Source organism: Netta rufina (assembly GCF_964035555.1).
Source record: "Netta rufina genome assembly, chromosome: 3".
NCBI lineage: Eukaryota > Metazoa > Chordata > Aves > Anseriformes > Anatidae > Netta > Netta rufina.
The window spans coordinates 72,207,455-72,231,555 of NC_140125.1; the positions used below are offsets into that span (position 1 = coordinate 72,207,455).

General features: G+C 43.2%; 1 protein-coding gene across 2 annotated transcripts; it reads right to left on the reverse strand.

The window, feature by feature from the left end:
- Window positions 1–3,201: 3,201 nt before the first annotated feature.
- Window positions 3,202–22,038, reverse strand: BEND3 (BEN domain containing 3). 2 transcript variants are annotated; one of them, XM_084284734.1, is made up of 4 exons: window positions 21,983–22,038; window positions 13,913–13,957; window positions 13,221–13,444; window positions 3,202–8,134 (listed from the first exon to the last, which is right to left on the reverse strand). In XM_084284734.1, exons 2-4 carry the CDS (start codon window positions 13,944–13,946, stop codon window positions 5,894–5,896), a joined length of 2,499 nt encoding a protein of 832 aa, XP_084140860.1. In that variant the 5' UTR covers window positions 13,947–13,957; window positions 21,983–22,038; the 3' UTR covers window positions 3,202–5,893. The 2 variants fall into 2 exon arrangements, with proteins under 2 accessions (XP_084140860.1, XP_084140861.1); XM_084284735.1 differs by lacking the exon at window positions 13,221–13,444 and having other exon boundaries at window positions 21,983–22,029.
- Between the last annotated feature and the right edge of the window lie 2,063 nt (window positions 22,039–24,101).

The following is a 24,101-nucleotide window of genomic DNA, read 5'->3' on the forward strand; positions in this document are numbered from 1 at the left end:
GGAGCAGCATACACCGGGCCACTTTTTGGTGGATATTCCTGAAATTTGTGTGCAGACAGAAAAAATCAAACATAGTGCACTGGAATATCAGGTACACGAGTAAACAACTGGATTGCTGCTGCATAAAACATCAGTGACATGGAGAGGCAGCAACGGTGCTCACCTTGCCAGGAGCACACGGGACCTGTCGGGTTCAACCACCAGCTGCAGGGCTGGGACCGTGCGCGAGCAGGTTGTGCCTGCCCATAGCCTCAGATGTGGTGGCTGCGGATTGCATTATTAAAACACATTTCTAGTTTCCTTCAGACGGAACTACAAACCCGTGCTGTTGTGGTGAGCTTTTTATGCGTGTGTAGGTGTTTAAAGAGGCAGCCAGATGCCTGGTTAACGTTTCAAAGCCACAGCGACCTTTTAAAAGCTTGGTTCTTAGGAGGACACGATCCTGGAAAGCTTTCCTTGAGGGTTTTGGTGATCCTCAAGCTGCAGAAGTGAAAGGAAGCAGTCACAGTCAGCATTACAAGCACCCAGAGGTGAGCAGGGCATAATGAAAACATTAGGGCAAAACCTTAAATCTGAACTTCTGGCCAAGCCTAGTAGGAATTAAAGATGTGTCCTAGTGATGACTGCCACCAAAACTGGGTCTTCAGTGACAAAGGTGGGGCTTTCCTCATTTTGAGTGCTGAGCCACTTGTAGTATCAGCAAGGCAGAAAGAAAGGAAGGCTTCCTAACGGGTCTTGTGATGGTAGGAGTGCCCTCTTCGGCTTCGGGACCGAGATAGCTGAAGGGAGAACTGTAGCAGCTTGCTTCAGGAAAGAAAGCTTCGCTCACAGGCAGGGTGATCTCAGCACAGAGCTATGAGAGCAGGAAGGTGAGTTGTTGTTCCGCTCGGCTACACTGACCTGTCCTGGATAAGGGTCCCCATTGATCAGATTGTTTCTGGGGGCTGGTACTGCTGAGCAGGTTGCCCTCGTTCCTACAACCTTCAGGCATTTAGCCTGTGAGTTAAAGGAAGGCAAGGCTTGGTTAATGACCGACCTGAGCACCAGGGGGGCAGATCCAGCGTGAGTTCTGGGAGAGGAAGGAGGAGGCACACCACAGCCACCCTGCTGGCCCTTCGGGGTGTTTTTAAACAAGGGAGGCTCAGAGGTAAATCACACATTCGGCTCCTGTGAAAAAATTCATGTTCAGCGTGACGATCACTCTACAATGCAACACACGCCTGAGCACTGCTGAAGCTAAAAAAAGAGAATCATTTCCAATGCTAGAGCATTCAATGCACACATGGCCAAGTCCTTCCAGGAGACCTTGGAATTTTAAATTCCTGGAACAAGGAAGAAGGAGGAAAAACAAGGAACAGCATTGCATGATATCAGACAGACTCCTAGATTTTATACAAGGGATCAAATCTCAAGGGTAGGATGTGATCCCATGGAGTGTCTCAGTCCTGCTGCTGATGCGCCTTGGGATCATCATCCCACAAGAAACATTTGCAGACCTTACCAACACGCCTCCTTCCGTCGTACACTTTCAGGGGTGTATCGCTGCAGCTAACTCCTAAGGCAGGGTTTGCCTTGCAGGGAAGCGAGCTTCGTCTCCAAAGCACTAACACATGATGCTACAAAATGCCTCTGGAAACAAAGACAAACTATTGTTTCACCATAATGAAATTTGGGAAGGAAATTGGGAATGATTAGCTGACATTTGTGTGTGGGGGGAGAAATATTAATTAGCTGATCTTCCTCCAGTCTTTGGCAATCACCATTCGTTCTGTTTACGTCTATTAACACAAATATCAGTGTGACTGGACACATGATGAGTTTGCCTGTTTCTTAACCGAGGGGTTATGCTGGTTTGTTTTTAAGGAAAACCTGGTTATAAAAACAATCAATCAAAATCAACCACCACAACCCCACGTTTGTTTATCTTTCTGGGTGAGGAGGTGGGAGGGAGACAGAACACATCATTCTCCAAAGCAGCTTTATCTCACTTCTGTTACAGCTCTTCCCGTCCCAGAAGAATTAAAGTCCTTTCAGATTGCCGTTAATGAAAGCAAAGTGCTCAGTGGGGACCACGGCCACATCATGAAACAGAGCAGGAAATGGAGTAAGCGGTGGCCTGTCCACGTCCCAGGTACAAGGACAATGTTCAGACTATGATGGGATGTTGATTTTGGTAGGTGGGACAGCCTGCTGCTGCAGGAGACCACCCCTGACAGCTGTGACAAAGATAACCACGAGAATTGTGCAGCCTGTAAGAAATGTCTGTAAGAAATTAAGACTGGTGGGAAGTTTATGCGAGTGACTTCTATAATGGAGAAGATAAGGATGAAAGTTTGAAAAGTGCTGTAAACATTAAGAGTGTATCTTGACATTTACTGGGACAAGCAATTAGGTAAGATATACAGATGGGGGGTTCTTCTCAGCCCTTCTTGCCAAAGACCATCCTGAGACAGAATTAAGAGAGGGCACTAAAGCTATTCATTTAAACAACTTCAAGCACATTTAATTTATTTTTTTTCAGAATGTTAATGAGGTAGAAAACATACCTGCATTCCTGCGTTAGTGCCAATGGCTAAAAACATCCACCATCACCACCCCCAAAACAAAGTCAAACAGAAGAAATGAAGAAATTCTGGCAATGACAGCAATTGATGCATTAAGCGTAACGAAGTGGCTGACTTCAAGTAGAGCTCTTCCTCATCTGAAAGCTCGTTAACAGCTGAACACAATTAATGGGCAATAAATTACCGTGTACCTGATCTCCCTTTCGACGTTTTGTTTTACATCTTCTACAGAGCTTCCAAACAAGGTTTAAATTCGTGTGGGATGGGAAAGACAAAAATAGACAACTGGGAGGTATTTCACTTTTTCTTTCAGAAGGCTGTTAGAGGCGAGACGGAGACAATATTCACCTTAGCAGCATCTTCTGACCCAAGAGGCAAAAAATAACGTCCATCTAGAGGGAGTTTAGTGCGTGTTCTTCCAGACATTCAAATATCTAGCAATATTCCTACTATTCCCAAATGACAACTTTGCTCTTTTAAACAAAACAACTCCAAAAGACAGAAAAAAATGGCTGCAGCAAAGCAGGGTGTTTTCATGTACGCAGTCAGTCTGACTAGCCAAGTTTATCTCAGATCTTAATAACAGACTTTACAGAGAAAAAATCCTGCTCGTGTCAATCACCAGACAACATTCCTCTTGTATGAAAATAATATAACTTTAATTTATTTACAGGACAGACCAACTGGATGAAGTGGCTGTACTTCAAGAGTGAACTGCAAGGGTGCGCTTTAGTGAGCTGCGTCACTACCCATATGTCTGTATTTTCTTGATATCAGTCATAAAGCATACAATCAAACAAACCATGGAAGGTGGTGAACAGCGAGACGGGAGGAATGTACACAGCAATGAGACAGAAGTTAAGAGAATAAACAGTGAGGATCTTTCCGTACCCACTTTTGAAAACGCCATTTCAAAAGGTGAAAATCGCTTTTTTTTCACTAATTAGTCTATAAGATAAATGGACTGATTGTGCCTTATCAGGAGGGGGTGATTCCAATTATTCTAAAATAGCCACACCTAGAGTAAAAGCCAGTATGTCTCAAATTTGCATGCTAGCTAGTGACATCTGTCAGTTGTACAAAAGTTTAACATCTACCGACTTCTTTTGGGAGCTTCAGCATCACTTAGTGGTAAAACATGCATGACATTAAGATAAGAAAGTTACAAAGGAAACCTGCACGTCATATTTCTTACCTTCTGGTCAGGCATTAACAACGCAAAATTAAGAGGCTGTTGATTATTTTCTGTCAGTTTATGTCTCCCATAAAAGTGCATGTAAAAAAAATTCACAGAGGTGCTAGGTAGCATACAAGTACAGGAGAAAGTCTTGGTTTCTGATACATTCAATTTGCTAAATTTATGCACTAAAATGAAAGATGCAGACGTTGTGGTATCAGTTCTTTATCTTTGGTAAAATGTTTTCATTTTATTATAGCCATATTTGCTCTGATATCCATTTTGTGCATGGTCTGCTATTATTTAAACCAACAGGAAACATTTAAATGGATATAAACAGTATCAGTGTATTATTTAGTACATTCATGACTTTCTTCATACATTCTTTGAGAATGTTGCTAGCACATGGGGAAAACGAGCAAATGCTACTATCTATCATGATTTATTCCTGGTTTAACATGATATATTTTTACTAATATTTGCCATTAGGAAAAAATGTTTTGTCTTGCTTTTTAAAGGGAAGGATCAATATGACTCTAAGAACGATAAATTCTAAAAATCCGAAGTAAAAATATCAATTATTTTGTACTTTCTTACAAATGCTAAAATAGAAAATTACACTGGAACAGACTTAAAATTTGATACTATGACCCACCTAAGTAAACAACAAAAAAGGACCACAGAGAACGTCAACAATTGCTCCAAGGTGTTCCAGTGATGGTCAGTAAGCAATCACCGTCCCTACTGACTTAAAAATGCACGTCTATTTCATTTATTTCAGTTTTTAGGGAAAAAGAAAAAAAAAAAAAAAGGAAAACTGGTTTTGAAGCAGTGCTCTCCAGTGACAAATCATACAGCAGAGTCACACTGGGTTCTGGGTGGTCTCTGTTACACTTGAGCTTATTAATGATGCAAACTTGACTGTATGAACCTAAGTTATACATACACAATTATGTCTCCAAATAGCTACTAATTACACCAAATCAATTTGGTGAAGTGAGGGAGCTCAGTATCCCCACACCTGAAAAATCCAGATGGTGCTGCACTGATGCAAACAATGAGTTACGTTACCACAGCTCACACGTGGGGACCCTGTAGCATTCAATTCCATCACAGAACCAATCTTTGCATGTGATCTTAGCAATTTTTATATATTCGATTCATTATTAACACTGGAAGCCTTTGGAATCATGATTTTGACAGAGAGTAAGGTCTAAAATTTTTCTAAGTTCTTGTTGCTTATTATGTTGTTGTTGTCGTTGGCATTTTGCAAAGAGTGGCAAGCAGGCAATGGCAATACATTCCGTGGGGACAGGTTGGGTCTGTGCTGCTGGCTCTGCTCACACAAGCCATCCTTAGGCATGCCAGCACTGACACTGAGCAAAAAATCAAACTCACAGGGGCAGGGTCAAGCTTGTGGTGTCAACATAAAGAAACGTAAAGAAACATTCACATTGTGTCCATGCTCACATCTTAATTCTTCACTAGTTCAACTCTCAGAATGTTTAGAAGCAAAACATGGGTAACAGGCAAAAATGGGAATCACATCACTCCGATCCATTCTTTGACACAGTGTTACTACTTTCAGCATCTCAGTATCGTCAAGAACAAAACAAACGTAAAGCTGCAATTGCTGCAGAAGCCAAGTCAGACATTCCAATGATTTTCAATGAATATGGCACTTTCAGAAACAATTAGACTTGTCAATTTAAATTAAAGTTCAAACTCCAAAAGAACTAGCATGACTGTTTATAAGGGTAAAATGAAAAACTGCCCCTGAAGAGCACAGTGATTTTTTTTTAAAAAAAATCTTTATTATTCGAAAGTGATAAAAAAGGAAGATGCAGAAATGGGGAGTGGAATAATACAGTTTCAATACATGTACTAGCACCAGTGAAAGCTCTTAACGAGTCATTAAGAGCTGTGTCACCGATGACTGGTGATCTTTGCCCATGTACAAGTGTAGTAAGCCACTTCCCACTGCTGCAGTGCCCACACGGATGCAACACGCATGTCAAAATGCAACAGACTTAGTGCCTAACTGTCCTAGACGCTGAGCAACCCCAGCCCCTGACAGGCCCCCTCAGGCTAAAACAAAGCATCCTCCTGACAATAATTTAGTGGTCACAGTCTTAGGAATTTCAAGAGCCTGTCACTTCTTTGCTTTCTTTGCTTTTTTCAGTATATCACACTTTTTTCTGTTAGGACGCCGGCATCGCTCATCAATGCTCGGTATACATTCATAATGCCACACTTCCTCCATTTTCTCCACGGGGTAAACCGCTTCCACGTAATGACGGATCAGTCTCAGTCTGATAGGATCCAGCTGTTTTTTGTTACAAGCACCTGAATGGTTGTATTGCAGTCTGAGATTCTCGGGAGTAAAGAGTTCGGGAAAGAGTCTTACAAGGAGCCTGGCAGCGAAGTTTCCAACGGAAAGGCTCTGCTGCACTATCTCTCTCACCTCCTTATCAGACAGCAAATACAGAGAAGGCACAGGGAAGTCTGGGTTAGGAATAACAAGTTCATCGAGTGGTATCTTGCAAAAATCCTTGCTGCTTCTCTCGGGTGGCAGCGGCGGCCCTTCGAACTCTTCTCGAAACCTTTCGGGGTTTATTGCATAGCTGAGAAATTCCCTCCTCTCGGGCCCCGGCACGTGGACCTTCCGCTGCTGCTGGTACGAGCGCCTTTGCTCCGTGTCTCGTCGCCGACACCTCTCGTCAAGCTTCCCAACAAATTCCAACGTCCACACTCTGTCATTCTTCGCCCTCGGGTACAGTATCTGCACGTAATGTCGAATTAATTTAATTCGAGTGGGATCGAGCTGTTTCTTGCCTAAAGACCCACTACAGTTGTATTGCTTCCGTAAGTTTTCGTGAGTAAACAGTTCGGGAAATAAGAGAACAAGCAATCGAGAGGCAAAATTGCCTATGGAAAGACTACTTTCATATATGTTTTTAATCTGTTCTTTGTTCAACAGATAATCTGGGACAGGGACATCGAAATCAGGAGGGGGAAAGTCAAGTTTCTCAAAGTCAATGGGCACAAGCCAAATTTTTTTTGAGCGTCTACCAGGCTTTTCGTATTCAAAACTATCTTCCACTTTTATGATTGAAACATCGTCTGGTAAACTAGAAGAATCGTAACAGTCATCTCTCAACTGATCACATTCACTTCCATCCATATACGTATTTTCCAGCTCCTCGTTTATTCGCTGAACGCACTGCTGCAACCAGGCTTCTTCTTCTTGCACGTCTGGAAAGTAAATTTCAGTGTACCTACGGATTATTTGAAGCCGATGAGGATCCAGCAGTTGCTTCCCAGAGTCTCCATAGCAGCTGTACCTTTCGGCTAATTTTCTGTGGTCAAAGAGTTCTGGGAACAACCTATGTAACAAAAAAACAGAAAATTCCCCCGGAGAGGAAGCTTCATCTAAAAATTCATTGAGATCCTGAGCATCCAGAATGTAATCTGAGGCAATGATGCTACTCCTGTCCAAGGACAAAGCTTCTTCCTGCTCTTTATCGTCAATAAAATGGGAGGATTCTACCTGCTCAGTATCATAAAAACTAGACGATTGCACACTCTGCTGACTGTTTTCCATTTCCCTTTGAGCCCAAAACCTATTGAAAAAGTCATTGACTTGAGGCAAACACTCCACCTGCCACACAGCTGTATTCTTCACAGAAGGATAACAAACTTCCACATAGTTACGGATAAGCTGCAGATGAAGAGATTCAAGTTTCCTTTTGTTAAGAAAGCCACACGCGCTGCAGTTTCTGTTGAACTCGTCGTCGCTGAAGAGCTCTGGGAAGAGCTGCACTAGTAACCGGCAAGCCAGGTCTCCCCCTGACGTGCTTTGATCCATGATCTGTTTGAGCTCTGCAGAAGTCAGCGTGTACTCGGGGGGAGGCTTGAAATCTGCAACGGACTCCACCGGACTGACTTGCTTTTTAATTCTGCTCACCTCCAGAGACAGCAGGTCAACTTTACTGTGAAGCTGAGTCATGTTGGAATTGAGGGTGTTCAGCGTGTAGAACATTTTCTGGATCAAAGAATATATATTTGGGTCAGACTCTACAGCGGCGATGGCTGCAGCAGAGTCCCTCTTGCGCTGGTCATTCAGAGTCCGAAGATGCGAGGGACTGCTGGGATTGAGTTTCTCATACAGGTCGTAGGAGGCAAACTGCTCCGCTCCTGCTGGGTTCTTCTTCTCTGTAATTTTGTGTGAGATGCCATAGAGAGGTTTCTTGTAAGACAAAGTGGTTATGTCGCTGAAGGGTTCTTCTTCACAGAGCCACGTTATGTTAGGATTCTTGTTCTTGCTTGGCTGCTCTGTATTTACCTGAGTGGGCGAGCCAGTGTCTCTGTTCTTCATGTTTGAATTGCAGCCCTTTGAACAGATAAATATTGTATTAGTAAGACTGCCTTAAAAATATTACCTATAGACATGTGCCCCTTAAGCAGGCATTGTTACATAAAAATTATTTGTGTGTTACACACATCAAATTAATAAACTCACTAGAAAAATACATCAACAAAAATAAGGTGAAGTCTTATTTGTTTGTCTTTCTCATCTTCTCTTGTCTCATGGTTTTCACCATAAGATATAAATTAAATTATAATCCTTAGCTCTTTACCCACAGAGCTCTAAATACTCTCCCAAATTAAGTATCATTATGCTCCACCTTGAGCTGTAGAGGACTTGGGCGGCAACAAGTCAGCAGGAGAGCCAAGAATAGAATCTAGATTTTCTGACTCCTCGTCCTGTGACCTTGCCACTGCCTCCACCACCTACATTTAATGTTTCTAGCACTCTCTTTAGGTTAGCTTTTGAAAACAACATGAAGGCTACACCACAAAGACACCAAAATTATTATTATTCTCTTCTTTCTGATGTGAAAAGTTTATACTGTGTTTGTTTTTTTTTTGTTGTTTGTCTTTATATTTATAATGGTGTACAACTCTAAGAATGTAATTTTTAAAAATATTTTATCGAAATAATATATTTTTTTTAAAAAGTTAGGATTATCTTGATACTGACTTTTTAAAAAGGGAAGCTTAATTAAGATTTCTTTACTTCTGAAAGGCAGAGAAGTTTAGATTCATGGCTTCACAATTTTCAAAATAGTTTATATAAAAACAGGAGTCAGCTCTTAAGAAGTTCATGTTCTCGATCATTTCTAACTCTACTTCATTGTTTGAAATCTGAAGCAAGCATTTTCATCAACTCGCAGTAAATATGCAGGGCTCAGGGATTATTATTTTTTTTCAAACACATGGATATTGCAAATAATTCTTATGAAGTTAAGTAGATACAACATAATCAAAATTCACCATACAGAATCCAAACATGAGAAAACATTCACAGATTTTAGAAAAGACTGTACTAAAACATTTTGGCTTGGCTTGTTCCACAGAGCACTAATTAGATTTTAAAAATACAGAATTTGCATTCAAGTATTAAAACAAATGGAACGCAGACTCGAGGTCTGAGCTGAGAGCCATGAACAATTTGAAATGCTAGCAAAGACCCCCTACATCCTACAATGAGGAACTCGAATTAATGTTCCCTTCTGAAAAACAGAGCCGTGACACCCACAAAATTAGCCCGGTCCCTATGTGTCCTCATACTTGGCATCTGCTTACTCCAGTGACAAACTGAATCTAATTACTTTTCAATTCCTAAAGCAGTGCATGCTCAAACAGAACAAGCTGTTTTTCACTCCAAGATTAGGAACCAGCAAACCCAATGAAACTGGAGTTGCGTTTCCCAAATTCTGCTCTCGTTCACATCGTACAGCCCTGCACATGAAAATTTGTGTGTGCACTCAGAGCTGTGTGGATGGGCAGATGGCGAATGAAAGCGTAACATAAAGGCAATGTACTTCTCGGTGCACACAGCCCTTAGCAGCGATGGTGCTTAGGACACCTGACTTTCAGGTCTCATTTAGAAGGCTGTAGATCACATTTGTTATGGGGACAGCAAGAAGCCAAAGCTGGGGTACACCACCGCCAGCACCTGAAGTGTGGCTTTTACCCCAGCAAGAGGTATGATAAACCTCGCTGAAATCAGCTCGCTGCGGCTTATACCAAAACACAAGAGGCTGACTGCGATCCTAATTGCTCCCAGCTAATTGTCGGCTCCTGCTCTGGCCCTGCAGTCGGCACAGATGCCCTGTGCTTGTCAGTGGAGAAACAGAGGCATTTCCAGATGGTAAGTCAGCTCCCCCAAGCAGGCATCACCTGAAAGCAGGTCATGACAATCTCCTCGGACAACAGGGACCCGTGGGCTGTTCTGCTGCCTAGTCAGACATGCAGGCTGAGCTAACAAACTTCTTTCACCATTTTGGATGAAAAGAACAAAACAGCATTCCAATTCTGGAGAATATACTTCTTTGATACCAAGTGAACTCTGTTACCCAAGCAGCTAGCTTTTTCTGCTAGCATTCCTGTTTACAGAGAATATTCCAAATATTCACTCACAGACAGAGCATGATTCATTCAGATCCTTCTTTACTAAATAGCTCGCCAAGGTCACCAACGGCCTGTTAGCTCTCTTCAGAACTCTTGCTGCCTTTTTTTTTTTTTTTTTCTTATTTAATTATACAATAAATCTAGGCAATGTGAGGGTACCTTCGATTACTGCACACCCCACACACAGAGCCAGGATATAGTGGTATCAGAATGTGTATTAACCAGCACACATTTGTTGACTGCAGTATCTTATGGCACTTTGACAGTGAATATTCTGAAAAAGGCTGCGTTCTCGGATCTGGATGTGGTGCTCTGGGGCAAAAGCAGCATTCGTGCCAAGAACCACGGCCAACCTCTGCTGCGACGGCTGCAGAACTCCTGCCCTTGCACTACGGCAGCTCACAATGTTTGGATCTGGCTGAGGGAAGGATTTGGGTATCTGCATTTCAGAAGCACGCAGCCAACGTTCGGCTAACCGATGACAACACATTTGGGCCTACGTGTAAGCATTCTCTATTTCAGAAGCAGTCTCATCGTCTTTCCCTTTTGCTTTCAATTACTGTGTCTTTATACAGTTTCTATCTGGGAACAGCACTATTTGCAGCATATATATGGGGCTTTTCTTCAGCTCTCCAACTACCCTAGTATTTAGTATTTTAAATTTACTGCCTGTAATTTTTGAAGACACCAATCTTTAGTGCCTGCACTGTCATTACTGCATTTCAGATAATACTACTTCCATTTAAGATGATCAGTTTTAATGTACTGTCAAAAAACACAGAGATTTTTTTATAAGATTCAATATAGATAATATAGTGCTGTTTTATATATTACATTTGCATAGCAAATTTTTGTTTTAAATACTTTCTTTGAAAATGTCCACAATGCAGCATTTTGGTAAACACTGACCAATATAATTCATTATGAAATAATCTCTCACATTATCTCTTGGAGTCCTAAGCCAAGTTTTAAAAGTTGTTTAGCTATTGCTCTCCTCACTGTTAAAGTCCAGGTAATTTATGAGCTTTATCACACTTTATACACAAAGTCCCAGTATCTGTAAAAACAGAGAACATAATACTCTAGCATACAAATAAAGAAGAATAAATATATCTAAGCAAGAAAAATATTTTTAAGATCTATCAAATACATAAGAACTTGGAAATGTCTTCTGCATTTTTTTTTAAATTTATATTCTCCCACATGGGATTTTTAAAAATTATTTTTAACGAATTTGGGGAAAAATATTTTCTGATTTTGAAATGACAATCAGAATAATTAAAAAAAAAAAAAAGTTTAATGTCTTCTCATAGGAAGTCATTTGATATTATAATCACCAACCCAAAAGAATAATTATGTAATATAAAAAGTACAGCTCTAATTATATCCTACACAGATGCCTATGTGATATGTAGTAAGAATACACTACAAGCACAATATTCTCCAGAATATCTTGTTATCTGTTTAAACAGAAATAGTTAATGAAGTCATCAACTGAAACAAAATATTGGTACTAGAAAAGCAGTGCACTTTAAAAACGTTGTTAGGACTATTTCTGGTTGGTAGTTTAACTAAATAAACATGCTGATTCACTGAGGTCACTCAAGAATGATTTTTCATCATTGTTACTGGGTCACTTTGTGATATAATAAATCCAAGGTTATAATTCATTTCAAACAATTTTTTTTAAATGTATGAAAGGCAAACAATGAAATACAAAGAAAGCAGAGTTCAGAGACCATTATGCAGCTCTTTAAAGATTTCTATCGTAAGTAAAATAATTGCAAAAAGTAAAAGAGAAAGGAAAAAAGAAAGAAACAATGTTATAAGATTAAAACCTACCTACCACAGGCACTCAGGAATAAAAACAGAGCCCCAAGAAGTTACAGAGATGACAGTCAAGAAAAACAAATATGAAGAGCTATGGCTATAAAGGAGAAATGAAATGCACAAACACAACACAGAGTAACTGGCTAAGTGGCAGAACAGCAGAAAAGGATATGTGCATTAGAGTAGGTCATAAACTAAATATAACCCGGGGCTTGAAGTTATTCAAAAGAGGATGAATTTGAATCTAGGTTATTTTAATAAAGTGCTGAGTGTGAAAAACAGGAGGTCATTATACTGTTCCAGAGGGTGTTAGGAGAGATTTGACTATCCAACACTGACCACTACCCTTCTGGGAATCTCAAAGAGAACAACAACAATATAAGGTGACTCCTGAAGAAGAGCTGAAGAGACAGAAATTTAGTCTAGAAAAGGAAGGGCCAAGGGTGGACGGCATCACACCAGTTTTCCCACGTACAGAAGACTTTTTTTTAGGAACAGATGGTCACTGCTCTCCCTACCGGAAAGAACAAGGACAAAGAGAAACCTGCTCAGTTTCAACAAAGATTAATGAAAACATCCCCAATCGCTAGGGAGGTGAAACACTAGAAGGGGATAACTGAAGAGATTTGGAATCTCCTTCACCGGCTGGACAAACGTCTGGATTGTCACAACTGGGATGCTGAAGAAGTTGTAATACATTCCATTCTCGGTGTGCTGAAGTCTTCTGCATCCCTGCACTTTATTGTTCAAGTAATATGTAAATTTATGCTTGTCTCACTGACATCTGTGTCACGGAAGGAAGAGAGTTACAGCCCTGATGCTACCACTGAGGATCCAGCTGAAGGACTGTGTGACATGAGAGGGACTGTACTCAGTCATACTCAGTTAATCCAAATCCCTAGCTGCTCCTACGTTCTCTGAAAAACAACAAAAATATACTTCAAATGAATGAATTAACCTGTAAATGTGTTTCATAGATACGATTGCTCCCACGTTAAAGAAATGCCCAGACAAGTATTGTTTGTGAACTGGGTCAAGATCAGCCATATTTGACTCAAACTCATTGTTAATGCAAATCTAGTTAAATGACTTGCATTTTGCTAATAACAGCAATGAATTTAGCCTACAAAATATGAACAGAAAAATCACACAGTCATGTATAGAGAAGTCACCTCTTGTGTAAAGCGTCTTTTCTTCACACTGGGTAAGACATCTTGCTGGCTCCCTGAACCATCACAACCAAGTGAGGTCTGTTTCCGTTTGTTGGAATCCTGTAGGCAAGTAACTGCGCCATCCAGTGAGTGTTTCTCAGAAGATCTGGATGTTACCGAGCAGTCTAGAGCTTCATCTTCATTTTCTGTTTCTACTTTCACAATATTTTTTTTAGGAATTTTTACTGGAAAAAGAGAAGGTTTAGAAAGATAAAGCACTCTCTCCAGAAAACCATGACAGCCTTAATACAATCTTTTGTGTTTTGTTTCTTTTTATGAAAATGTGTTTTGAAGAACATCATTATTTTTTTTTATGACTTGCACAATAAGTGTATGCTGAGGCCACCCCAAAGTCAAGCTTTCATTATGCTAGGAACCAAACAGTCATCCAGTAAATGACAGTTTCTTCCCCGAAGAAGAGTCTAAAGTATAAACAAATAAAGTTACAGTAGGAAGATATTTTGGAGGGGGAGGAAGGATGTAGAGCAGAAAATATAATGAGTAAAAAAGATAATGGTGTATTTTAAATAGCTTTTCAAAAACCATTAAATTAACTCGTCCTGATCCAAGTGCATTCGTTATCAGGTTACAAGGTTTCCATTCAACAATTATTTTTGCCTGATCATAAGTTACACGGTGGTATAGTATTTTACCTTCGTCATCATCAGTGACTTCAGCTGAATTCATCTTCTATCTCACTAAAAAACAAAACAAAAATACAAAACGAGATATCAGCATCCTTGGCATCGGGACACACCTACAGCTATTTCGGTAATTACTTTTATTCCACAGCCACTGGGTGTTACCAGCCCATGGACACGGCCTTTTGCAGTCACTAGCGATGTTCAATACATTTCATGGCCAGCCATAGACCTGTCAACGTGTGCACTCTGCTGCACACAATATACGACAGCCAGGAAGTCATTTAAAACAATGTGTGATTTTCTGGTATTGAGAAAGTTGTTTTAACCGTCTTTACAAAGTATCTTGGCAGTATACAAATGAAAGTTCTCTGTTTTTTAATTCTCCATCCTGTACTAAGCTACCACTTCTTATTACAGTCACATGTTTTCACAAGGCCATTGTGGGTGACCCAATGTCATTGCAAAAGTAAAACTCATCATAAAGTGGAATATGCATATGCCGGAATAAATTTTCACTTTAAAGTCTTTGATCTTTTGATACAGATTGCATTAATTGGAACTGAGCAATCTGTAGATCTGCAGTAACTACCTTTTTTCTTACTGCAAGCCAAGAGCCTCTAAATAACGTAAGAATGTCTTTTTTTTTGTAAGGAAAAGCAAATCATCTGCATTATCCTAGCACGATTTCAGCATTACTTTTCCTATGCAAGACTCAGTTGTATTTCTGTTTCCTTGAAAACTAATTTGGATAATTACTCGGGATAAACATCAGTCTGTGGACATGTTCCCAAACGATATTCTAAGTCTTCTGGAGATCTGCAAAGCAAACAACCTCATGAGAGCTCCCTGGCCCTCGGGAGGTACGCACACCGCTGCAACCTGACACTCCCAACTGGGACACTGGTGACTGGAAAACTGTCACACACCACTCACGCTCTTCTGCGCCCAGCCTTATGTTTACTTGGCCGGATTATTATTACTTTACAATTTCCACAGTCAGATTCCTTCTTCGTACAGTTTTATTTCAACTGGTTGTGTCTGTCCTTTAACCAAGGCCTGAAATTTGTCAATATTGCTAGGAAGAGAGGCTTGTTTCTACTTGAAGCCAGTGAATAAAAGCAAACAACCCATCAAAAGTGTACAAAGAGCCTATGAGTGGGAATTACAATGAAATCTAAAACAGAGATTGGAGAGAGGAGGGGGAAGAGGGTGTGTTTTAGGAAAACAAATCTTTACCTTATTTTCAAGTAGTGTCAAATACTTTTTTTTTTTTTTTAATAACCTCACAATATTGTTAAAAAATGCAAACATTTGAATATTGAGTAGTTGTGAATTTATTTTTACTTTGTCACCCACTGATGGCTGTTAATGATAAGCATGAGGTCACATTCAGGGTAAAGTTTTGTACAATTGCACCACAACAAGTAGCACACATCCAAACAAAAGATGGAGTTACAGTCTGCTCATCCTGGGCCACTCCGGAAGCCCAAATATCCTCTGACACACTCATTTTCAACATGGCCCTTACATACAGCCTTGTAAAGAGCATCCTCAGGATAACCTGAGATTGTTTTCATCTCATCACCAGAAAAAGTATCCCTCAGCTGTACATGGAGCTACCACAAACCCCTCAGATACCTCCTCCTCCCCACCATAATCCCCTCTTTTGGGACTTGCATTCACGGACTGAGCCACACCTGAATTACACCAGCTTAACAGTACCAAAATCGCCTTGCTTAAATTTCTACAAGCTCTGTAGAGGCGTAACAGCGTGACACAGAAATGGCCCACACCAACTGCTGAACCACCTGCTAAGAACGGGTGAGGACTACTACCCAGTCTTACTAGCTCAGTAGTATTTATGGAACTAGATGCAGCCACTGCAGTCCTGTGTGAAAAATCCATTGTATTTTGTACAGCACCATCAAAAAGCTATGTCAGACTTCAAGAAAAGCACATTACACTAACAGTACTAATATTTTGCCCTGATCTCCGAGACACACTGACATCCAATTTCCAGACCTTCCTTCCACGGCACCAGGCTTAGCTCCCAGCGCCGCGGTACAGACCCGCAATGCGGGAGCGCTCCAGAACTGTGACACGCAATCTTTTGATGAGGGCCTAAGGTAAAAGCAAGCAAAGCGGCTGCTGCTACTGCCGAGTGCTCTGCGAGAGAAATCCAAATGCTCAGGTTTTCCAGGCAAGTCCTGGACAGCTCTATCAGAGCTGATCACTGGTGTACTGGTAAACACAGAGCCAGAGGAACAGAACAGAAAAGTGGGGGTGGGGGGAACAACACCAGATATTTAGGAGAGGATAGATGGAATTACCTTTTTCTTGTAACTATTACTACTGCTGCTATCCAAAAAGGAAGGATGCTTTAGGAGAACACTTCTAAGAAAAAAAGAAGCAAATTGGAGCAAGAAGATAAATGAGGCTCTGGACAATCACTGTTTAAAACTGCAAAAAAAAAGTGAAAACTGAAGCAAAGCGCGTACCCTGGTTAACTGTTAACTTTCTAAAGGACACAACGCCGGGCAGGCCGGGCTATCCCCAACTCAGGTCAAATAATATGAAGTCAGAACGTTTTGTTCCATGTACTGGAAACGTGGTGCTATCACTTGAAGCTATTTTTTTTTTTAATTTGAAAACTGCCAGAATGAAATTAAAAGCAGATAGTAAAAAAAGTGTCAGATTGGATGAATCCTGGTAATTCTGCACTTCATATTTCAGCTCTTGGGTGTCAAACAAAGCATGAACTCCAACCTCTTCCTTTTTGGGATCCCTAGTATCCTCTCTCCTATCTGTTTTCCCGTCTTCTGGGGTATTTGTAAGAACTTAGGTGTTAAGGGAAAATGAAGCACACATGCAGCAACTTGTGTTGAGAGTCAGGAGTCAGCTGCCCCCGTAGTTTCCTGCCACGCGGTCCCATCTGCTCCCCCTGCCAGGCATGGCTGCTCACCCCACCTCCACCGAGCTGTTTCAGCTCGATAAACTGACAGCAAATAATTCACTTCTTTTTCTGACGGGTCACTTGTCTCCTAATTCAGAGAAGAAACAGGGCAGGCGAGCAGTCAGGGCCAGCTCCGAGCAGCACGCTCTTGCTGGGACACCGCCGGCGCGGCAGCACAGTTTCATGTCTTGTGAAACGGGGGCCTAACAGAAGTGAATACTGTATAAACAGTGCCATTCTTCTTAACCTAACGTATGATGAGCTTATTTGCAGGGGACTGATCTGATAGATGAACCTGAAGGTGTTTACAGCTTCTAGATACCAAGTTTCTGCCGAGACTGCTGCCCGAGGAGCTACTCTGCGCCGGGCCTACTGACTGAGACCCAGCAGCCACCTTCAGAATGCGCTTGGTACTTCAGGACTCTCGCAGAGGGCGGTCATACAACACACAGCTCCATGCTGCATGTTCCAGAGCTTGGCATAATGCCTTATAAAAAAGAGGCTTGGGAATGTTTAGGCTCCCCCATGCATTTAGTGCTAACTACTACCTTGCTGCTGCTGTTGCAAGTAGAGCAAAAAATGCGATCCGTGTGTCAAAAATGTGCCTCCTGAAATATGCATAGAAGCCTTAAGGATTTAAAACACTTACGTAGAAAAGATTTATGAATAAGGGAGCAAACTGCAACTCAGGCTCCAAATGTATTTCAGACTCGGGTCACCTAGCATGCTACAATGCACAATGTATAACACTACTTAAAAAGTAGCAAAAAAGCTTACTTAGTTACTGATAGTGACTTAGTTCACTTAGATATTGATAATTGATATAAAAGCAAATTGAATCCTAAACCTATAATCCCATGACGGACATTCTCCTCCTCCTATTTATACTTAACAATTACTAATTAGTTGGCCATGGAATATGTTTTTCCTACTTGTCTTGTGAACAAAATGCAAAGGGAAAAGATCTCGCTGATAGTACAAGATCAAGGCAGTTCTCTGCCCTTGCAGTCATTCCTGCAGAAAGCCTAATTGATCACTTTTAAGCTCTGACTTAAAAAACAAAACCAGAATGAAACAAGTACAGGAAAAATCTTGTTCTTCTACTGTTTGCAACTAAAAGGCAACTCGTTACTTTACAAACACCCACATCTAATGTAGTAATTTTTGACAACTGGGGAAAAAAACGTAGTGTAAAAAACGTAGGAAAGGATAAAAGTGCACAGATGCAGTATGCAATTTTGATTTCATAACAAAATTAAAATGAATCTTAATTATCTTAGCTAATATGTACTCTAATGTAATAAGAATTTCTGTTATCGGTTTTATAGAAGTTTTCTATTTCTAATTTTAAATGCTTGCAAAACACTGTTTGGTTCATAAGTGCATGGTAAATACGTAGATGCTGCTTCTTGATCCCACTGACTATTTTAGTATCCTGTGTGGGTTGGAAGGAACGTCTCTCTTTCTTCATTATATGTTATTATTAATGACAATTAACAACATAACAGGTTTTTTTAGACATTCTGTATTGTGGGCCGTTCATTCCTTTTATTGCCTCACGGTGGTACATTGCTTCACACATAAAACTCACAGGCGTTCGTGAGAAGTGTTCTACTTGAGTTTTGTTTGCATCTGAAGATGTGAATTGTTGTTTACACTTTGGCCAAAAGATCTGACACAGTGTTTGCTGGCAACATTAGGAATGTGTTTAAAGCCCAAGTGGAATACCCTGCTCAATTTCTTTGCTTTCGGCATGCAGTGAAAGGCAGAGCACGCCTCTTAACAGGCAGGTAGCCTGGTAAAGTTAAATAAAGGATGTGAATGCCAAAAAGGCTGATAGTCTAAGGAGATAACACAGGCTACATTTACAAGATCAGTACGCTGAAATGCTGGTAATTTGCTTTGTTATTTAACAGAAAAGAAAGAAAATAAAAGTAGCTCCTTCTCTTGCACATGCCTCCCTCTAACACAACTTTATCACCAGATAACAACGCTCCGTAATTACGTTGTGGTTTACCTAAAGCCACCCAGCACTGCTGTGTGCATGCTCATCTTCTGCAAGGGACAGCGATTACTCATGAGACAGCAAAGAGCCTGAGGTCCCGCTCCCTGTCTCTGGGTTTCTGCCCGCACTTCACGTGAAGCACGTGTAGGGGAAAACAGTTCAAAACCTCACAACCCCAAAACAAAGACGCAGACAGACTGGAGAGCAGCCAAAGGCAGGCCACAAAGCTGATCAAAGGGCTGAACACCCTGCCCCACGAGGAGGGGCTGAGGGAGTTTTAGTTTTATCCACCCTGCAGGAGGCTCGAGGGGGACTCATCACAGCTTTCTAGTAAAGGGTGGCTACAAAGAGGCTGGAGCACTGTCCCTCACAACGTCTCAGAAGAACGACCCCAGCCCACCTCTCTGAAATAACAAGACCAAGCACCTCCAGCCCTTCCAGTCCCAGCCGTCCAAACTGCTTTTTCCTTCTGCTGCATCGTGGGACCAAACCTGAACAACCAAAAATTCTGGGGCTGGCCTGGGAGCCCAGTCAGTCAGAGCTCCTACTTCCTACCTGCAGCACTGGGTTCGGTAACGTCAGCATTACGATTATTCTTTGGGTACGTTTGATTCCTTCAATTTCTAGAAAAACAATGCCATCCAAATTCAATCTAACAGAATCACACATGAATGCAACTCCAAAAACTGAGCCCTCAAGTGTACTTATTAGAGGCAATGTCTGCTTCCTGCTCAGAGGGTCACTGACTTGACTGGAAATCTTGCAGAATATTGACAAGGCCTTCTCAAACACAACAAAACTTTTCATTTTTTTTTCTGGGCTTTCTGGTATTTTCATTAATGTTTTTATTTCCTTTCTGAATATCCTCCTGTTGCTGAAAACCTCACCAGCACCCTCATTTTCCTGAAGAAGTTTGGAATAAGTAACTACAAAAAGGTCCCTGTCAGCACACTACTACCTGAAACACTTGCTGATGTTCACTTACTGATGTTAGGTTACACCTAAAGCTACTGCAACAAACAGATTAGAAAAAAAAAAAAAAGAAAGAAATCTGTATTGTTCACTCTGAACGTCTGACTGTGCTTTGGATGCATTCAGTCAGGTCTCCTTATAAATTATGACTTTTTTCTGAAAAGGAATTTTGAAAAAGCATGGGAAGTCACTTGAACATACAGCAGGTTGAAGATGCAACTCTGACACCTGAAACTGAGTCAACTAAAAAACAACATATACCATTTGATTTCAAGTAGTCCACTCATCTTAAAGAAAGTATGAAATAATAATGCTGCTTCAGTTACCTGATCAAAGGGCAAAATGCACACAGAGAATATAAAGAATACTTAGAGCAGATGGTTTCTGTTCTGTCAATTTTGCGATAGTAAGGGTGCTGATAGTGATCCCAAAATGAGTATTTTCAGTAAAATTTGTTCTTGATATCCTATGCTTACAGGAGAAACACTAAGTACCTTAGAAAACAATATTCCAGCATTACAATCATATTCCAACTAAAAATGCACCCACAACAAGTTTTAAAACCATTTTAAAATATCTGTACAAGAAGCAGCAGCTGCTGCTGGAAGCTTTACCCTTACAGACAATAAAATCCCTATACTTAACATAGTTTGAGAACCTCCTTTGCTGCCCAGTGGAGGAGGACGGGAAGCCTCAGGTCTCCACTGAAGCCCATCTGCAACGACAGCACTTTGCCAACAGGGCAACGTTGCGCTGTTACAGGGCATGCTCGCAGATTGGGGAATTTTTTGTGTTTCATTTTAAACTGTGTGTTCAGACGCAGTTTAAAATGATAACAACAGAAGCAGCGCACAGTTTTCCTATGTGGTGCCTGAAGATGGTATTTTCTCCTTGTCTCCCCTATACTTTTTGTAATGCCAACCTCAGTGGTCGGCATGGCACTAACCCAGGTTATTTCCAGCATTAACACACAGTTTGGTTAAAGATTCTCTTTTAGATCTGCGCGAAGCAGCCCGTTTTCCTCAGCACCTCTTATCCTCATGTTTTACTTCAGAATACCGCTCTATCCAACCCCCAGATGCTTCAACCCCCCTCTTAAGACGATAATAAAGTTAGTAAGCCGTTTTTATGCACTGGCTTGACCCAAGCCATGAAAACACCTGGTAAAATAAATAGATAGATAGATAGACAGATAGACAGATAGATAGATAGATAGATAGATAGATAGATAGATAAAATAAATAATCACACTGCGTGGCTGTCTGATGCCAGAGAGGTGTTTAAAGGAGGAGGGGGGGGTTAATGAGGGGATGTTTAATGAGGGGGGAGCGTTGTTTTGTGAGGGGGTGATTGATTTATAAGGGGGTTGTTTTGTGAGGGGGCGATTTGTGAGAGGGTGATTGGTGAGGGGATGATTTGTGAGGGGGCGATTTGTGAAGGGGTGATTTGTGAGGGGACGTTTGGTGAGGGGGTGCTTAATGACGGGGTATTTGAGGGGGGAGACGTTTAACGAGGGGATATTTAATGAGGGATCTCTAATGAGGGGATATTTGAGGAGGGGGTGCTTAACGGCGGGGCGTTGCTTTGTGAGGGGGGTGCTTAATGACGGGGGGGGGGAGGCTCCCTGAGGGGGGCCGTTTGCCGGGGGCCGTTTAACGGCCGAGCCGCGGCTGCCACGTGGTCGCGCGCGAGGCGCGGTGAGGCGCGGCCCCGCCCCGAGGCGGGGGCTGCGGCCGGGGCCGCCCCGCACGCGGCGGCCGGGGCCGCTTCCGCGGTCGGAGCCGCGCTCCGCGGGTGGCGGCGCTTCCGGTCCGAGCGCCCCGCGCGGGGCGGGCGCGTCCATGCGGCCGGTGCGGTGGGGGGGGGGCGGGGGGGGGGCGCCGCCGCGGCCGCCCCGCGCTGTCTCTTTGTATCTCCCCCCCACCCCCCCCCCCCGCAGATGGAGGCGCCCCGCGGCCTCGCGGCGCTATGGCAACGGTGCGGGCGGCGAACAAAGGGCCCGCACCGGGAGGGGGGGGGGGGGGGGGGTGGAAGGGGAGGGGGTGCGCGCGCGCGGCCGTGCGGTGCGGTGAGGTGCGGGGTGTGGGGGGGCTGTGCGCGCTCCCGCTGCCTCCCGCTCATCCTCCCCCCGGGGCCGTGCGGGACTTACCTCAGCGCGGCGCGGCGTGGCGTGGGGGCGGCTGGAGCAGGTCCCGCTGCTGGAGCGCCCGCCTCGCTCCCCGGCTCCCCCCCCCCCACGCCCCCCTCACACACTCGCCCCCCCCCCCCTCACCCGCTCACCCTCACTCACCCCCACACACACCCCCACGCCCACCCCCACACACGCACCCCAGCCCCCCGCCCGGCTCCCCCTTTGTGTGTGCGAGGGTCCGCGCGCTGCGCTCTCGCGTGACGTGACGGGACCGTGTGTCATTTCCGCACAAGGACACCGGGCCCCGAGCCGCCGCGGCCAGCGCCACCCGCCGCCCCGGGGCAGGGGCCGAGGGGGAGGGGCGCGACGATATCACCCCCCCCCCCCCCCCCCCGCACACCTTCCCCAGCACCCCCCCCACACCCCCCCACGGCTCCCCTCAGGCGGGGACGCGCAGGGAGACCCCGCGTGCGCGCCCCCGCCGCCGTGGAGGGGGGGGGGGGGCTCGCCCACGCGCGAGCACGTGGCCCCCGCGCGGCCGTTGGGCGGCCGTTGGGCGGCCGTTAGCCCGCGCTGCCGCCGCCGCCGCCTCACGGCGTGACGGGACCGCCCCAACCGTGTGTTTTCCACGCGCTCCCGGTTTAAAAAGATAAAATAATAAAAATGCACGGTTCAGAATAAGTAGATAAATGAAAACCCGCGCGTTTCTGTGAAGCCCTGTTGTGCGCTTCGCGTGTAAGGACGTGGGTCAGCGACGTGTCAGCGCTGACAGCTCCTTGTGACAGAGCTCCCCGCACAACCATTAAAATACCTCATTTTTTTGTGTTTTTTGGTAAAATCACGCAGCTTGCCTTGTAATCGCCTCACCTTCTCCACAGCCCAGGCTAAAGGTGGTACTTTACTAACAATAAATAGCCGAGGGTGGGTCCTGCCGTGAAGGGCGAAGGATTCCAGCATAAAAACCACTCAATGGGTTCACAAGGCAAGCAAACGTGTAGGCAAAACACCTTTGCTATAAACTTCACAGATAAAGCTTTTGTTACTTGTGACACCACATTTCACTCTAACAAACCAACTTTTTATTTTTTTTATTCTTCTAGTAAGGGCACATATAAAACACGCAAGTCAAGCAGCTGAGAAATAACTTTCCAGGAAAAAAAAAAATAAAATCTCAGATAAATCTGCTGCCACCGTTCAGCACTAGGTATTTCCAATTTCCTTCAGACTGAGCAATACAAGGAGTGGCTCTTTAAAAAACGTTTCAGGTTTTAGGTGTTCCCGTCAGAAACGGCTCTCTAAAACTTCATTCTCCCATTTATGCAGTTCTTCTTCTAAATTTGGAATTTCGGGCTCTTGGCATATTCGCAGTGTCATACTCCGTGAATAATCCCACCAGACAATAGTTTGTTGATCTTAACTTTGGCTGCTCTTTTTATTATTGTTATTAATAGACAACTGCTTTGAAGGAGCCCTTACAAGCGGGAACTACCAGCTTTAAAACTACTCTGATGGATCGCTTGGACGAAGGATACATTTTGGTACCAGGATGAGCAATTCTTTAGAGATACAGAGCACTTCCCAGGAACTTTTCCGAGTCTGTTAGCACTACGAAGTTTACGGTACGATTTGCCCTCTGCCTTTATTGTAAAGCTAACCGAAGGTTTACTTAAAGGGTATAATGTTCTAACACCTGGCCCAGCTGCTAAGTAGCGCTGCATCCCAGTTGGATTTTACTCAAATCCTTTACTTAGTGGGATTAAGCAAAGGCAACCATAAGGCCAGAGCATGCCGACCGAATCCCAAACTCAATTTCAGAGCCCTTGAGAAAATACGTGCCAGTTTGAACTCTGCCTCATTTCTGCTCTATAGTGCTGGCCCCAGGCATTGCAGCTACTAGGGACCCAAGCCCAGGAGGAGACCTGAAGGGCCTCAGCTAAGCATAAAGAAACACGAGCATATTGTTGCGATAACAGCATTCACTGAAAAGGGAGCGAGCCAAGTTGTCTCCAGGCAATGCAGGTAGCGAGCTTAGATTGTCTTCCCAGCCAGACAACTCCCATTTTCTTCGCCATTTGAACTCGTGCTGCACAGCTCGTTCACTCAAATGTTCATTTTCCTCCCTTCGTGCCTTTGGCTC

Bases quoted from the DNA above. Each gene is read 5' to 3' on its own strand.
- BEND3 (XM_084284734.1), bottom strand. From the start codon at position 13,946: ATGAATTCAGCTGAAGTCACTGATGATGACGAAG. The intron at 13,445-13,912 runs GTAAAATACTAT...CTCTTTTTCCAG, and splicing joins AGTCACTGATGATGACGAAG to TAAAAATTCCTAAAAAAAAT. The intron at 8,135-13,220 runs GTGACTTCTCTA...ATCTGTTCAAAG, and splicing joins AAAGACGCTTTACACAAGAG to GGCTGCAATTCAAACATGAA.